The 18,473-nt window shown below is 40.9% G+C and overlaps 1 protein-coding gene across 3 annotated transcripts in view; it reads right to left on the reverse strand.

Annotated features, from left to right (window-relative positions):
* Positions 1 to 18,473, reverse strand: part of LOC131684449 (GTPase-activating Rap/Ran-GAP domain-like protein 3) — a 446,130-nt gene that overhangs the window by 423,989 nt on the left and 3,668 nt on the right. The window contains exon 2 of one of the 3 annotated variants that reach the window (XM_058967345.1): positions 16,704 to 17,140. In XM_058967345.1, coding sequence (XP_058823328.1) covers positions 16,704 to 17,002 — 299 coding nt within the window. In that variant the 5' untranslated portion in view covers positions 17,003 to 17,140. Of the gene's footprint in view, positions 1 to 16,703; positions 17,421 to 18,473 lie in introns of those variants that run through there. The other 2 variants (XM_058967344.1, XM_058967342.1) reach the window with 2 other exon arrangements.

The following is an 18,473-nucleotide window of genomic DNA, read 5'->3' on the forward strand; positions in this document are numbered from 1 at the left end:
AGATAGCGTTTAACCAAGGGGTGAGTCGCTTAGAACAATGTGCCATACACATTGTATAACCTACGATAACACGATATATGATAACGATTCACAGTAATACACGATCATTTCACTCGTTGCCACAATGTGTGGCACAATGAGGCACACTTTTGACAACTCAAAAACTGTCAACAAACTGTAGTTGAATGCTCATAGCAACCATTGCTTTTGTTTTACTGAACACCATGGCACACCGTGGCACATCGTGGCACATTGCGGCACAAGCTACCACGCTGTTTGTTTGTGAGCACAATTCGATTTGTGCTAAGCGACTCACCCCTTGCGTTTAACCCATTCCCCACGAGAGTCAAATGAAAAAACATGTGTTTTTCTCAGGATTATAATTACGCATACTTCGGATGAAGTCACAGAACTAGTAATAGTAGCCTGATCATGAAAATAGGAGTTGAAGTTCACTTTGTTCGGACATTCTTTGCAACGATAAACTTGGATTTCACACTGATATATTCCTATCCATGGAGACAACCTTGACGTTGGTTTCGTTCTCCTGTTTAGCAAATGCGTGTAAAGTTTCGTTAGGCGGGTTTTTGGATATTTTTGTACTCATTCCAATTTAGCGTCTTCTACACCTTGTAAACGTGTAGTCTAGAATGCGTAGCATTTTCAATCAGCCCTAAATACTTTGATCTCTTGATGAATCTTGAGAGAAATTTCTAACTTATAAACTAATAATAATCAAATTTAATTCGTCGATGCACTATAGCTTTTCTTGTAACAGACAACATATTTTTAGGGTTTTTAGTGTCTATTGTCTTAGTTATGGAATTGTTTTTACTAAGAACATTTCATAATTACATTCAGTTTACTGTGACTATCTCAAGTCATCAGAATTTATACATTTATGCAATAATTTTCAAGCCCCTCCCGAAACAAAATCCTGGCTACGGGCCTGCGAATGGCATAAACTAGACGGTGGGACTTCAATTGGTTTTCAATGCAGGCTGGAAATTACCCCCTGCTTCGTAGTGTACTTTTTGAGGGTCTTTATTATTCGCTGTCCAAATGCATTTTGTCATCATTGCAAAAAAAGTTTTATTACCGGTGTCTAACGTTTTTGTTTCAAAGATACTGATAAAAACTGTTATTATCCTACTAAAACTCAGGATAACAAGCGAGCACTGTTCTCCTAAAATCTGCCAAATTAAATGAGTTATTTCCGTATTGTGTTATTTTCATAGTGTATGTAAGCTTTTCGACTGTAAGAATTCGTTGTGCGAATGGAAATTTCTTAACTTTGCAGTCACCGGCTAGCAATGAAAACGGTGTATCGCTTCAAACATTTCGTTCGTATAATTTCAGACGAAGAAATGAGTACTGGAGATACGTCCCGTACCGTGCAGGATAATAACAGGGCTAAGATGCTGATTAATTACCTCAAGCTAAAACGCTATCGTTGATCCTGATTAACTTTTAATCGATTTTCATAACGCAGCAGTCTTCAGCGAGAAACAAACCGTATATTCTTGATCGTAGAACAATTAAGATAAACCTGTTGTAATCCACTAAGTGATGCAATTGTGCCTTTATTATTTAGTTTTCACGTTTATTGTCTCTAAGAAAAATAAATGTTGGAACCTTATATACTCTAGTAAAATATTTTCAAAAAGTAAATCATCTGCTAATCATGATCATTTTCTGCTGATCTCCCGTTTGTCCGAAAGTTGCAAGTTTTGCTCTCTCTCTCTCGGTCACCATCTACGCATTCTCTCCCCTGTCCTTGATACAACTGCTTCTACATCGATTTTGGAAATAAGCCCCCCTCTGAATATTTTGACCAAGCATAAGTCTCCGATAAAAAATCAAATTTGTATTCCGTATTCCTATTTTTAAGATATTTGTAATTTTACCTTTGTTAAAACTATTGTCCCCCATCTTGTAAATAGAATTGTATCCCTAGTTTTAAAACACCGGTGAAATTTTTCATAAATATTTGTTCCCCCTTTTGTGTACCAAACTATATTGTTAGTTTTAAGATAACTGTAAATATTTCCTAAAAACTATTACTATTGAATTCCTTGTTTTAAAATTTTTCATAAAAAAAATTTTTTTGCCCCCTCTCTTGTATATAGAATCTTATTTCTAGTCTTAAGATAGCTGTTAAATTTTTCTCTTTCATAAAAAAAAATATTTCAACATTGTAACCTCCTAGTTTTAAAATATCCAAAATGTAAAAACAAAAGAATTTGGCACCGCCAAGCTAACGCATTTGTGCCTATCAAATAAACGAAATGGAAAAAATGATCATTTTCTTCTAACAAAATTAACACTTCAAAATTCGGAAAGGTTTCCTCTGTTCATGACTCATCAAAACAGTGGCAATGTATGTATAGAAAGAGTAAAAACAGCCCCCTCAGAGCGCAGAGCGGTTGTCAAAAGGACGTACCGCACCGTTCTGATGGCACAACACTCTTCCGGTATCACAAATCGCATCCTATAAGTATATACGTACCCTGTAGGCGAACCGTGATCGCTTGGAATTCAAAGCACCAGGGCAATTGGGATAGGCCGGCAGAAATGCGGCACATTTTTCCCTAAGCAAACAGGCCGATGCGGAACGAAAAGAGAAAACTGGAAACGGTCACGTACATTTTAGTTTTTTATTGCAGCGGTTGCGATTTGCCGGGTAGGGTCGACTTCGCACCTATGTTGGAATTTCAACGATGCTTCCTCATTCAGACATTTCCATCAGTCAAAAATCTTTAACTTCGACGAGCCATAACTGAAATTTGATTTGATGTGGTGTTTGCTACAAAATTGACCTTCTGATGGCTAGTTACGCTTTTCTTAAGAAAGAGAGAGAGAAACATTTCCAATTGGACGTTCTAGAAAATGTTTAATTCCGGTGAGGCAACGACTGAGTCCGTTAGTTTAAAGGTAGCATGGGAATGAGTCTATTTTGGCCCTCGCACTCGCAGCAAATAATCATCCGAAGGCTAACAACAGGTGATGATTAGTTTTACATCAAACAAAGCATTGTCCCGAGCTACATTTTGTGTCCAGATGCAGATGCAGAAAGGTTGTTTTGATTGTGATAGTATATCTAAAACAAACATGGCGAAATTCGTACAGTCGTATTTTTAAATCACATATTATAATACTTGGCCTATCCTAGCGTTTTAGACGTGTTTTATAGTGAATCAATCATAAATGAATTCTCCAGCTAAAATAAAGGTATATATCAGCGCAATATTTAACACATTTATGGCGTAATAACAGGATATAAGGCGGTAATCACGGCTTACATTTTTGGTTTTGCTAAGCGCCGTTGCGTCCTGTTTCGGTTCACTATATTAATGAGGCCAATTAGCAGATATTTCAAGAAGGTAATTTTATTTTCATTAAATTTAGCTTAGTTCTGAATAAATATGTGCATGAAAAATACAACTTGAACTTATTGTTGCACACCTTTTTTAGCCAAATTTATATTGGTATTATGTCATATACTTGGTTCGAAATCAAGAGGTGCGAAGTAGGGTCACAGTAGGCTCTATTGCCCAAATAGGCACATTTCCCTATTAAAGTTTGCACTAAACATAATTAAAATCGAAAAGACCTGGAGTTCAATTCAATAGTAATTTGGTAAAACAGTTTTCTGTAAAGTAGCAACAAAATTAAGCTTTGTGGGAAAAATGACAACGAATTGCGCATATTTAATTCACAATTAAACAAGTGATTAGATACATTATCTATACCTTTGCTCATCAATTCGACTTTCGCTAAGTTATCATTCCCATTTACTCCCATAAATTTCCCCATACCTACTCCAACTGATCATTCAGCTTGTAAACATCGACATTTGAACCTTCAATCACTTTATCTCTCCTGTCCATGAAAGCAGCTCTATTTTATGTTTCATCGTGATAATTAAACTGCTGGCACTGTGTAACTGACATGCCCTGGATGGAATTGATGGTGCCTTTGAAAGGACGTAGTTCGACATCTCATCTTACTCCACTCATTATGTTTTAAATCGTGAATGAACCATATAGAATGAGCGGGCCCGTTTCTATCATCGTACTACCAATTTGAAGCCGTTGGTTAGAGAAGTGCCCACCATCTTTGTTTAACGAATTATCTCAAATGGTAGGGTTTGTTTTTGTAAAAAGCGATTAATCATAGTATGATACAAAACAGAAAATAATTTTTTTAGAAAGCCTACTGCCCTTCTATATATCACATGTATTGGCTTGCTGACTAAAACCAAGTTTCGGTTTCAATATGTCTCATCAGCAAACAGAACTGTTTCCCCTACCAAACATCGTAAGTTTGGAATTGTTTAGTGTGTTTACAAGTAGTGTTTCCAATTTTTGACTAGCTTCAGTCTAGTGCAGTAGTCAAGTACCATGATTCTGAAAAGGCGAATCCGAAACGCAAACCCCTTGACTTATGCAATTGCTGATGCTGATAGATAAAATATAATTATGGGTAGAAACTCGTGATCATAAAGTTGTGTAATGGCGAATTCGCCACAGAATTCCCTGCTACAAATAATTGTAGACACTATAACAAATAGAAAAATAACAGTACCTATGTGAATTCTATGAGGATGATGAAATCGCTATATTTGTTTTAATTATTGTGGGTGCGCGGGGTTTTCTGTAGCTAACAAAATTTTTGATGGACATAGATAGAGATACGCGGTGCCAAATCATGAATTCGTACCTCCATTGTATCATCTTCTATATTCAGAGGGGTACTAACTTTACGTTGCCATATTGAAGGAGAAGCTGCATTTTGTTTCGCAAACGAACGATTCTGCTTAGATAATGGTCTGAAACATAATTAGCAGACAAAGCTACACACTGGTAGAGTTAATTTCTGGCTGCGAAGGAGCAATTTTTAGCTTCTGGTGTGAGTAAGATGAGATGCAACTCGCAATTTCTGTTTCAAAATATAAAACCAAGAATGTTTTCAATTCATAAGTTAAATTCATATTTAACCTAAGAAAACCGTAGAAATCTTTTCTACTCCAATCTTTTGTGCATGCTTTTCGAAAAAAAAAAAAAGAAAGAACCAAAACTACCTGAAGTTTGAGGGTCTCCAAAAACCATTGGTGAGAAATTGAAAAAAATGGAACGGGGATTCCCAGTTTAAACGTTTGTAAGGAGAACTAGGAATGTTCAATAGCGAAGATACTAAAGGAAACGGTCATATTTATTATACCACCAAACAATATAGAAAATGTTTATTGTGCCGAGCCAAAGCATTTTTTTAGCTTAATCGAAGTCACTTTTCGGCATTCGAATGAGCCAAGTTGCCTTTGCTTATCATCGACATATCCGCACCGTCGTACAACCAATACCGGATCTGTTGGGTTCAAACCGCATTGAGTGTGTCTCTATTGCGAGATGCAACCAACGAGCACCGACACGTAATACCATACACCACGTTCTAGAGTGGCACGACGCGTGACCACACTCAAAAAATGAATTTCTTGTATTCTTTTACAAATATTTAATTTATTTTTCTCAAAGTTTGACTTAAATTATCTCTAAATTTTGCGATAATCGGATGAAAAATCAATTTTTAACCAGTCGTTAAAGCAATATCACACCTAGAAATCACCGATGCGACAAATAATCTTCTGCAAAATAATTCGGGACTGGCTAAAGGATAATCTCCCAGTAAAATGACAGCCCGCGAGCCCTTTGTCGATAACGAAATACATGCCAACGCAAACTTCGCTGCAAACGATCGTCAGCCACGAGTCACTGTTTTCACGTTTCCAGTGAATATATCGGAATCTCAACGCTGTACAATGAATTCAAGTGAAGCATACGAAGTAACCCCAAAGGATTCTGGTCCATTGCAACAGGTTGTGAATTGGTTGCAAATCGTTTCGCCTCCGGTTTCGCTCTCTATTCATCACTTGATCAGCGCACAGATATCGCATTAGTAACTATTCCGCGAGATTACACTTGCTTAACCCTCTGGAAGTCACTCTTATGGCCCACTGGACGAGCAGCCGCTGGTGCCCTAAGGCGATTTAGCTTGATTTTCAGAGCATCATGCACTCAGTGCACTAGCGTCACTGCCGGAAGGTTAAGTACTTTTATTGTTTCGTCCAACATTGCAGCTGCAAGATAGCTAAAACGGTCTTTCTCCCTAAGGATTCTAGCTGCTGTTTATTGTCGCTATGCAATCACTTTCGCTGAACCTTTTTAAGCATCTTCAGTCAATAATTTGACCAGGTTAAGTTTCCCGACGTTTGGAAGCAAACCTTCATGTTCTCGGTGTTCAAAGCCAGAGATAAACGAAAATCAAGCAGTACCACGTAAAAACGAATCTTTCTACTGGATCTAAGCTTCATGACCAGGCGATCCATTTTTTTTTTTTTCATTTCGTTTATTTGATAGGCACAAATGCGTTAGCTTGGCGGTGCCGAATTCTTTTGTTTTTACATTTTGAATATCTTAAAACTAGGAGGTTACAATGTTGAAATATTTTTGTTTATAAAAGAGAAAAAATTTACAGCTATCTTAAGACTAGAAAAAAAAATTCTATATATAAGAGAGGGGGCAAAAGATTTTTTTTTATGAAAAATTTTAAAACAAGGAATTCAATAGTAACAGTTTTTTAGGAAATATTTACAGTTATCTTAAAACTAACAATATAGTTTGGTACACAAAAGGGGGAACAAATATTTATGAAAAATTTCACAGATGTTTTAAAACTAGGGATACAATTCTATTTACAAGATGGGGGACAATAGTTTTAACAAAGAGTAGAAATTACAACTATCTTAAAACTAGGAATACGGAATACAAATTTGATTTTTTATCGGATACTTATGCTTGGTCATTTCCAAAATCGGTGTAGAAGTAGTTGTATCAAGGACAGGGGAGAGAAGGCGTAGATGGTGACCGGTAGAGAAGAGCAAAACTTGCAACTTTCAGGCAAACGGGAGATCAGCGAAACAAATTTGCGCCTCAGTCTAGTAGGTCGGATTGGCGGATGGTATTCTTCGGACCCGCGGGGGATCCTTCAAAGGGAATCCTTCGGACCTCGAGTCGCTCTCGCTTCAGATTCCGTAGTGATAAGGGCGACGGCGGTTACATAGTGGCAGTCTGAAGCATATCGGTTCCACACGGCAAGAAGAAACTTCTAAAAACGAGAAATAAAAAGAGAGGGGCTAAATTGGGATATTTATCGTTTTTATGAAAGTATAAATAAGGGACATATAGGGGAAATCACGATTTGCCAGCATATCTCGGACTGGGACATTGGGTGGTCTACCTCGGGCCCGAAGGGAATCCTTTAACTGAGACCTGGCGTCCAAATACCCGGCGCATACCCAGACAACGTGCTCGATGTCATGATAGCCCTCGTCACAAGCGCACAGACTACTCTCCGCAAGCCCAATACGCCGCAAATGTGCATCTAAGGTGTAGTGGTTGGACATAAGTCGGGACATTACACGAATAAAATCCCGACCCACATCCATCCCCCTGAACCAAGGTTTCGTTGATACCTTTGGGATAATCGAATATAGCCATCGTCCAAGTTCACCATTGCTCCACGAGGTTTGCCAACTGTTGAGTGTCCTCTGACGACAAATACTAAAAAATTCGTTGAAGCAGATTGGTCTTTCGTATATGTCACCATTTAATGCGCCCACCTTTGCTAATGAGTCGGCCTTTTCATTGCCCGGGATAGAACAATGAGAGGGGACCCAAACAAAGGTAATCTGATAAGATTTTTCAGATAACGTACACAAGGACTCCTGTATCTTCCCCAGAAAATACGGGAATTGCTTTTTAGGCTTCACCGCACGAAGAGCCTCGATGGAGCTGAGGCTGTCCGAAATGATGAAGTAGTGATCTGTGGGCAGAGTGTCGATGATCCCAAGGGTGTACTGAATTGCAGCTAACTCTGCGACGTAAACTGAAGCAGGATCATTGAGCTTGAATGAAGCGGTGATAGTATTGTTGAAGATACCGAAGCCAGTGGACCCATCGAGATTTGATCCGTCAGTGTAGAACATTTTGTCACAGTCGACTTCTCGGAATTTATTATAAAATATATTGGGGATCACTTGAGGGCGTATATGGTCCGGGATTCCACGAATCTCTTCCTTCATGGATGTGTCGAAGAATACAGTAGAATCAGAAGTATCTAGGAAACGAACACGGTTGGGAGTATACGTAGAAGGATTAATGCTCTGTGCCATGTAGTCGAAGTACAAGGACATAAATCGGGTTTGAGAATTAAGCTCGACGAGCCTCTCGAAGTTTTCAATCACCAACGGGTTCAGAATGTCGCATCGGATGAGCAATCGATATGAGAGTTCCCAAAATCGATTTTTTAGCGGAAGAACGCCCGCCAGCACTTCGAGACTCATCGTATGGGTCGAATGCATGCAACCCAAGGCAATGCGCAAGCAACGATACTGGATTCTCTCCAGTTTGATGGAGTGTATGTTCGCAGCGGAGCGGAAACAGAAACACCCGTACTCCATCACCGACAATATCGTTGTTTTGTACAGCCTGATCAGGTCTCCTGGGTGAGCACCCCACCATGTTCCAGTTATTGTTCGGAGAAAATTGATCCTTTGTTGGCATTTCTGTTTCAGATACCTAATGTGACATCCCCAGGTACCTTTAGAGTCGAACCAGACCCCGAGATATTTAAATGTGAAAACCTGGTTGATCGTTGCACCCATTAATAGAAGCTGGAGTTGCGCCGGCTCACGCTTCCTAGAAAAAACAACCAACTCAGTTTTCTCCGTGGAGAACTCAATACCCAGCTGAAGAGCCCAAGCAGACAAATTGTCCAAGGTATTTTGTAATGGTCCTTGCAAGTCGGCAGCTTTGGGCCCTGTAACAGAGACCACCCCGTCGTCTGCAAGTTGCCTTAGAGTGCATGAATTGGCAAGACAATCGTCAATGTCATTCACGTAAAAATTGTAGAGCAGGGGACTTAGACATGAGCCCTGGGGAAGACCCATGTAGCTAAATCGCGATGTTGTTAAATCGCCATGCGAAAAGTGCATGTGCTTTTCAGACAACAGGTTTAGCAAAAAGTTATTTAAAATTGGTGAAAGACCATGCTGGTGCAGCTTCTCTGACAGAATGTTGATAGAAACTGAGTCAAAAGCCCCCTTAATATCCAAGAAGACTGATGCCATCTGCTCTTTGTTAGCATAGGCCATTTGGATTTCTGTAGAAAGCAACGCAAGGCAATCGTTCGTCCCTTTGCCTTTGCGGAAGCCAAATTGTGTATCTGACAGTAAGCCATTTGCTTCAACCCAATTGTCGAGGCGAAACAAGATCATTTTCTCGAACAACTTCCTAATACAGGACAGCATTGCAATCGGCCGATACGAGTTGTGGTCGGAGGCTGGTTTTCCTGGTTTTTGAATGGCGATGACCTTCACTTGCCTCCAGTCATGAGGGACAATGTTACCCTCAAGAAACTTGTTAAATAAGTTCAGCAAGCGCCTTTTTGCAGTGTCAGGCAGATTTTTCAGCAAGTTGAATTTGATTCTGTCTAACCCTGGGGTGTTATTGTTGCATGATAAGAGAGCAAGTGAAAACTCCACCATCGAAAACGGTGTTTCGTTCGCGGTATCGGGAGGAGACGCGGCGCGGCACGTTTTCTGTACCGGGACAGAGTCCGGACAGATCTTCTTGGCGAAAGCGAATATCCAACGGTTTGAATATTCCACGTTCTCGTTGGTACTATTACGGTTACGCATACGTCGAGCCGTACCCCAAAGAGTGCTCATCGCTGTTTCTCTCGTTAACCCGTCGACGAACCGGCGCCAATAACTGCGTTTTTTGGCTTTTATTAAACTCTTCATTCGCCTTTCTAGCGACGCGTACTGTTGATAGCTAGCGGGTAACCCGTCTTCCCGGAAGGCCTTATATGCAGTGGACTTCTCCGCGTACAGCTCTGAGCACTCTTTATCCCACCACAGTGTGGGAGACCGTCCATGGGTATTCGCGCTGGGTACTGGTTTAGTCTGAGCTTGATTCGCACTGTCGAGAATCAAGCCAGCCAAAAACCTGTACTCTTCCTCCGGAGGAAGTTCTTGAGTGGATTCGATTTTAACGGATATCGCGGTCGCGTAACTCTTCCAATCAATGTTCCGTGTGAGGTCATACGAGGCATTGATTGTTTTCGATGGTCTTGAACCGTTAGCAATTGAAATCACGATAGGCAAATGATCGCTACCGTGGGGATCAGGGATCACCTTCCACATGCAATCTAACTGTAGCGATGTCGAGCAAAGCGATAAATCCAACGCGCTTGCGCGTGCTGGTGGTGTAGGAATCCGCGTCATTTCTCCCGTGTTTAAGATGGTCATGTTGAAATTGTCGCAAAGATCTTGGATTAATGTTGATCTATTATCATCATGAAGACAACCCCATACCGTACCGTGCGAGTTAAAGTCTCCCAGAACTAGCCGCGGTGCCGGTAAGGATTCCGTGATATTACAAAGCGTTCGGTGCCCTACCGAGGCTCTAGGAGGAATGTAGATGGAAGCAATGCAAAGGTCTTTACCTTTGATTAAAACTTGACAAGCGACAATTTCAATGCCTGGTGTCGAAGGGAGGTTAATTCGGTTGAAAGAATAGCACTTTTTGATCCCCAAAAGTACTCCTCCATAAGGGTTTTCTCGATCCAGACGGATTATATTAAAGTCGTGGAAGTTGAGATTTATATCAGAAGTTAACCAGGTTTCACATAATGCGAAAGCATCACATTTTAAACTGTTTAGTAAGAATTTGAAGGAATCGATTTTCGGGAGGATACTTCTGCAATTCCACTGTAGAACAGTGATCGAATCGGTGACCTCGTTCGATGACTTAGCCATCGAAGGATACGATCGCTGCAAGGAGGGGCCATTTAGTAGTCAACTGCTTCAAAAATGTTTGCACTATAGGGAGAAAACGTATCAGAAGGCTTTTAAGAGGATCAGTAACATTGAAAGCTGTGAAAATTAAGTCCACTATGTCAGAAAATTTCATTAGTCCGTTACTGGACTGAGTATCTGTTTGAAAAACGGGGACACTTGGGGTTTTTGGTGTCCCTGGAAGTGGTGGGTACTCCTTGTTAGAATTAATATTTCCAAGTCCTGGAGCAAATTGCTTCGGCTTTTGTGCATCACTTCCGTTGGATTTATTGGTTGTAGATGGCGCACTCTGAGTGGACGACACCTTGGCACCCTTACGAGGCAATGTAGGGGAGGCTAGATTTCTCCTCTTCCTTGATTCCCCTGGGTTAACCAATGATGTTCCCTCTTGTGGATCGTCAGATTCTTGCTCAACGCCAGCCAAAAGAGCAAAGGAATTTTCGGAAGGGACAGATGGCGAAGCATTCTTTAGCATTTCTGCATAAGAGTGCCTCGAGCGATCCTTAAGCGAGCGCTTAATTTTATCCCCGCGCTGCTTGTACACCGGGCATGACTTAAGAGCATGCGGAGGGCCCCCGCAGTAAATACACTTCTCAGTTTCTCCACCGCAAGCGTCATCCTCATGCTCTCCCTCGCATTTGCCGCACCGTTTTTTATTGCCACAATAAGTGGCTGTGTGGCCCAGTTGCTTGCAATTGCTGCAGTTCATTACCCGCGGTACAAACAGGCGAACGGGTAAGCGAACCCTATCCAGGAGGACATAGTTGGGAAGAGCAGACCCGGAGAAAGTCATCGAATCGAGTCTGACGGAGAATAAGTTGTCTTATCATTTTCTGTTTTTGCGGAATACAATTGCTTGCATTCCAGAATCTTCACCTTTTGAAGTGAAGGGTCCTTAAAGCAGCCAACCCCGTACTTCAACAGGTCTTCGCACTTTAGACCCGGTTCGGCGACTATTCCATCGATCTCCACTGCCCTACAAGGCACATACACTCTGAATTGTTTCGTAAAACGCTCGCTGCGAGCAATCTGGTTCGCCTGATCGAGGTCATTTACTATAACGCGTATCTTATTAGCTCGAACACGTGTTATCTGAGCTACGGCCGGGTAGTTAGCAGTCAGCTCCCGTGATATTTCTAGAATATTGGGCGATTTCGTGTTGGGCCGGAAATACACCACCCAGGGTCCATTTGAATTGGCTGGGTATGTTTTAATACGGGGAGGACTGGGGGAATCAGGGGAGGGAGTAATATCGGGTTTATCCGGTAAATCCATGGGAATATCATTCCCATCCAATGTTCCTTCGCCCTCGGCCATTTAGGCACGAGGATAGCACGTGGTGTAAACGAGAGATGAAACTTGTATTCAGGGGAAAGGGAAAAGTAGACCGATCGGGGAAAAGGAAACGAAAGAAAGAAAAATAATACTTAGCTTATATAGCGGCGTGTCCGGCAATTCTGGTATTCACTTCACCAGCCTGGGCACCGGCGAACAAAGACTGCCTCAAACAATAGTTGACCTTCACTGTCAATATATATTCTTAGGCGATCCATTTTAACGAACCTGCTTGAATTTCGTCAACTTGTATCAATTGCATGGAGAAGAAAACACAGGTAGACGTTATATAGACGGATTTGAAAGCAGCTTTTGACCGAATCAACCATGAGAGTCTTCTCAAGTAGTTCTCAAAATTCGGAGCGTCGGACAAACTTACGACGTGGCTTCGCTCTTATCTTACGCACAGAACCCTTTGGTTACATAAAACAAACATAAAGCAGCGAATCTTTGTACACTGAAATCCAGTTTTTCATTAGAGTACCGCTACACAGTGAACGAAGTCCTGTCCATTCAAGCCTTCAGGATCCGGAACCTCGCGCTTCGACTGAAAATTAAACACCAAATATCATCTGTGTACGTCAAGAATGATCACGTATCAATCAAACTTCCAGGACATGTACGCTACACCCCCGTGAAAGACCTACACCATCTTCTCGCTTTGGTTGGACCCGAACCCGCTGGAAAAGAGTCTTCAGTATTTTTCGACGCCGAATCTTCGGGTTTCGCTTCCTCTCAATAATCAATCCCGCCACTATGCCGCTGACATAACTATCCAAATATAACAAGCAACTATCGAAACAAACTCCGCATTGGACACTTAAATGTTCGAGGATTGGAACGCCACATAAATGGCGTGAAAATCATACTGGATCAGACCACTTATCACTTCTTCGGACTATCAGAAACAAAATTGAAAGGATCATCTTCCGTAGGACCTATTCGCATTCCCGGATACAACTTTGTCCGACACTCGCTTCCATCTAAACGCGGACGCGGTGCGAAAACCTGCGGAGGCGTTGGACTGTATATACGGAAAGGAATCAAACCCACGACCATCCTGAAATCTGCATTTGATCCCAACCTTCCTATCGCCAATCGTGTTGAGTATCTGGCAGTACGGGCGAAACTGAATGATCTGAGCATCTGCATAGTTGTGCTCTACAACCCAACAGCCAGCAATCAACAATTTGCTCAATGCTACGAACGCCTTCTGCTTGACCTGCAAGACTTCACACCTGACCGTCTGTTTATCGTCGATGATTTCAACATCAATGTGGCAGCAACACAGCAGAGTCCAAACTTGACGGCTCTCAATCAAACCCATCAGGCTTTTGACTTAGCAATGCTCCCCACATCAGCAACTCGAATTACTGAACGGGGCGCAACGACCATAGATCTAATGATCACAAACGCCCCTGATACAATCACGACCTGTCGAACTTCTTGTGCCAGCACAATCTCCGACCATGAAGCGATCTATCTGATCTCGAACGTGAGAGTCCCCAAACCTGAACCACAAAAAGTCAAAATACGCAATCTACGCCGCATCAATCCTATACGGCTTCAGGCTGATTTCATCAGTAGAGACAGAACGGACTTTTACCACTGTAGTAACGTAGATGCAAAGACTGAAATGTTAACCACAGAACTGCGAACACTCCTCGATAGTCAGGCACCGAAAAAAAAACTATAACTGTTCGAGATAAGCGCACACCGTGGATCACAAACGAGATAGCGCAAGCGATTCGAAGGCTATTGTACATCCGATCCCCATGAACTGACATCCAACGAAGCCGAAGGATTTCAGACCCATTAGTGTCCTACCAGCGACGTCTAAAATTTTAGAAAAAATACTCCTTGCTCAAATTTCCGAACACCTCAACTCTTCAGAACCGCCCATGTTGGCTGTAAATCAGAGTGGTTATCGTAAGCGACATAGTACAACCACTGCCCTCGCCAAAGTGACACACGACTTCCTAACTGGGCTCGATGGTCATATGTGTACGGTTATGATCTTGGTGGATTTCTCACTAGCTTTCAATTCGGTGATACATCCAGTACTTCATACCAAGGTGCGCAGTGAATTTAAGTTTTCGGAAGGCGCATGCAACCTAGTAAAATCTTTCCTTAGTGATCGGAGCCAGATGGTGAAAATAGGTGACAACCTTTCCAACGAACTAACTCTTCATGACGGAACCCCACAAGGCTCGTGCCTCAGCTCCCTGCTCTTCAGCCTTTACGTGAACAGTCTCCCTGCTGTCCTTTGATGTCAATATCAGCTTTACGCAGATGATCTGCAAATCTACACTACTGGTTGCATTGAGGATATTCATCTACTCATTCAGGCAATCAACAGGGATTTCCTAGCGATTGAACAGTGGGCCAAACGAAATGGACTATTCCCCAACCCCAAAAAAAACGCCTCAGAAATACAATTATGGGATGCGACCTCCATCAGCTCCCCGAATATCTACAAAAGCATCTGCAGCGAGGAAGAATGGAGCGAGCCAAAACCTTCGTAATTCCACAACATGCATCGAACACCAGGAGAAGCGTGCTGATAGAAGGTGCTTCTCCTGGGAATCGTCTGCCGCTTGCCGTTAAATCGATGCCTTCAGCAACAAGCTTCAAGAAAGCAGTTAAGAGAATAAGCAACTAATCTATACTTCTACGTTTGTTGTACATCTTGTTTTCCACTGTCATATTATCCTTTATTTTCCTTGACCTGAATCAATGTTAATATAACAACAGGTTACCGTGTACAATAGTTGACAATAAATTACAAAATTACAAATTTCATCTGCAGAATAAAGTTATTTCATTATTTCAAATCTTTTCCACTGCAAACTATTTCTCCAAAAATATTGTTTTCAATTTGTGCGACACGAAACCTAAAATCCTTTCATCACTGTCAAGCTTATCCATTAGCTTTTCCCTTTGAGTGAGAAGTGTATGTAATCGTAATGAAGAAAACGGAAAAAATGTTGTATCGCTATGATTTGACAATGACTAGTATGTGCCAGAAGCTATAAGCCATTCATCAGTTATGCAACCAAATATTTTTGTAAGGTAATCTACAGTTACCTCTAGATACAGACAATCTATAGAATCCTACGACGTTCAAGTGATTAAATCAAAAAACAATCTTTCAAACGTATGTCAAATACTTGCTTGATAATTTATTATTATTTATTTTATCCCTATTCTCAGGAATCAAACATTGAATCACACATTTTCCTCATTGAAGTTTATCTTTCGCTCCCCGCTAAATTTGGTTAGTCATCGACTGACAAAGACGAAAATTTTCTCTTCCATTAGCTAGTGTGTTGTTTTATGGAAAGGCATGCAAAAGTTTCGAATATTTATGAATTAGCTTTCTAACGAAATTTTTCCCTCAGCAATTTCTATCAATTTTCGAGGGATGAAAAGGAATTCAGCTGAACAATCCCCTACCTTTCTCCATTGAGCACGTTTGTGTATGGGTGTGCCGGGGGAGAAAGGGATTGCCATACAGTTTCAACGTAAAATATAAGACTCCTTTCAGAGTCAACTGTCAGCCCTAACCAATTGTGAAGTAGACGTTTATTCATATAGCCACCGACAAACAGACGGAACATCTTGATTTTTACTTGAACAATATCTGTAGTGGATACTGTCTTTCTTCATGGCCTCACCGGTTTGATAATTTAGTACCAAATTGAGTGCTTTGTTAAACGCACGGTAATTTAAGCCATTTCGACAAAGTAGTAAATTTTGGTTGTGCATATAGGTGAACTGGAGAAAGAAAGTGTTAAGTCTACTAGTCCGTGTTTTAATGTAGCAAATTCGATAAGACTATCTTTTCCACAACTTTATGCTCGCTTGCAACTCACATAGCTGAGTGAGCTTGATGCGACACATTCGAAGTTGATGCTGCTGGAAGAATACCGAATGGGTTTTGCGAATCATGCCATGAATGATGGATGAAGCAACGATTTTCTCTATTCGCTGGATTTTACTTTTGGGTACTGACGCATCAGTTAGCGCGAACTTTATGATTTCAATCCATGCAACGATTATTTCACGAAGCATTTATTATTTCACCGCTGATTCGACCCCAAATTAAATCCCAGAGGCACTACTAGTTGCATTGATTTGAGTGTATTGTGCTGTATAGCTTCATGTTCCGACTAACGCCGAACGAGCCTACACGAAAAACCACACTCTGCTGTGATTGATTTCATCCATTTTTCCTTTTAAGCTGTCGATATAATCCATTCCGAACCAAATTCCCAAGGTCCTGATAATTAATACTATACCAGTGAATTGAGCTAATAGCTTTCATGTTATAAAAGCGACGGTAGATTCGCCGTCCCAGTGGAAGATTTTTTTTCTGCTACTCGCTTACAGCAGCGGGATGGCTAAATTAAAACCCTGATCGTATTAAACCAATTTTACCTAACCTTACCTTCTATCCCCGCACGCAGCTAGCTTCTCCACGCAAACACTGGTACTCCGTTTCCGCAGCAATCGGTTCCGCTGGTTTCGCTTGAGCATTTCATTGCAATGGACCGTATCTAGAATTGCTACACTCCCAACCGATGCTGTAGAGCATCTACGTGCCTCAGCCATGAGCTCATCCAAGCTGTTCGCTCCCACTTGCGAGCTGGCGACATGGAGCGTTTTTTTGGACTTGACAAGTCTCGGCGACGAGGCCGCCATCAACAATTTATCACTAAACCTTTGAGCACGAGAAAGCTTCAACATTTTTTCACCGACTTTTGCACCACCACCACCCCCATCATCATCCTCTTCCACACTTCTACTGCCGGGCAACACTGGCGAACTATAAAGGATGGTATTCCTAGCCACAAACCGTAGGCCTGCTTCATCCAAACTCGTCCCCTGTAAAATGGAAGCTCGACGCTTCTCTCGAACGTTTCCAAGAGCACTTTTCTTCTCGGTCATTTTTCACTTCCAAAAGTTGATGACAGGCTTTAGGTGATTTTAGCTTGTTGATTACAGCCAGAGCTAGAGCATTCACTTTTTCGAAGAAATCACCGTACAATGAAAGAGTTTCGGCAAAAGTTTACGATGGTTGTGCTTTATGATGCCGTATCGGATAGAAATCACAAGTTGAACGTTTTTTGCCGTCTGTACCGATTAATTACGTTGACACAGGAAATATGCTAACTTAGAAAGTTTTTTATGCGCTAACTTTAGATATGCTTGTAACGGTTGAGATAACATGTTTTACTGTTATTATCCGATTTTGTCAACCCCATAGTGTATTTAAAGCGGGGACTCTGACAAAATCGAGTCATATTTCTTCTTGCTGTTAGAACCTACCTAAATCTACAAAAATGCAAATAATCGATTTTTTGCACTTTTTAACAAATTTAGCATTCCACTAGAACAATACTGCCAAGAAGTGAACGGCGAAATTTAAATTATGCTATATTAGCAATTCCATGAAAAAAAGATATAGGATCTCTCAGAATTCTGCAATATTTGGTATTATCGTTCCTTACCAAAAAATATTAGATACATATTTTTTTATTTCGTCATTAGGGTGTCTCTTTCCACGCTAGACGGGTTCAAAAAATCGTCATTTTTCAAAAGTTGATTTTTTTTTAATTCATAATTTTTGAACCACTGAACCGATTTTCATGAGTTATAGGTCAAATGAAATGTATTTAAGTGTAATTTTAAGAAAAAAATACTAACTTTAAAAAATATTGAGTTTTGTACGAACAAAATATGCATTAAATGGTTTTTTTTTTATTTTCACTGCGAGGGTCCTTGAATACTCCATACTTTTAAATTTTTATTTGAAAGATCATTCAACTCTACACAACATCTCCAAACATATTTTGAACCAGATCTATAGATTTCGGAGATATAATTTTTTTAAAATAAAAAATCTATGTATACACCCCACTTGCATGGAAACGATGTAACCGCATGGTAGTTCACCATACATTTCCAGCGAGTCACAGCAGCTGTGAATGAAGAAATCTATGATTTACTTACAAGCTGGGTGCAACATTCGTTTCAACCTGGGGACTGTCCATAACCCAGTAGAAAAACACTCAGACATTGCAGATCATGCCCTCTCTTCGCGTTCAAAATATTTTTACCTGTATTTTACCTATTTTCTGAGACAAAGGACATGGTTGGTATGACTAGTAGATAGTTTTAGGTAGGTAGACAATTTTTACCTGTATTTCGGGTTTGT

The sequence above is a fragment of the Topomyia yanbarensis genome, chromosome 2, assembly GCF_030247195.1.
Source record: "Topomyia yanbarensis strain Yona2022 chromosome 2, ASM3024719v1, whole genome shotgun sequence".
Classification (NCBI taxonomy): domain Eukaryota; kingdom Metazoa; phylum Arthropoda; class Insecta; order Diptera; family Culicidae; genus Topomyia; species Topomyia yanbarensis.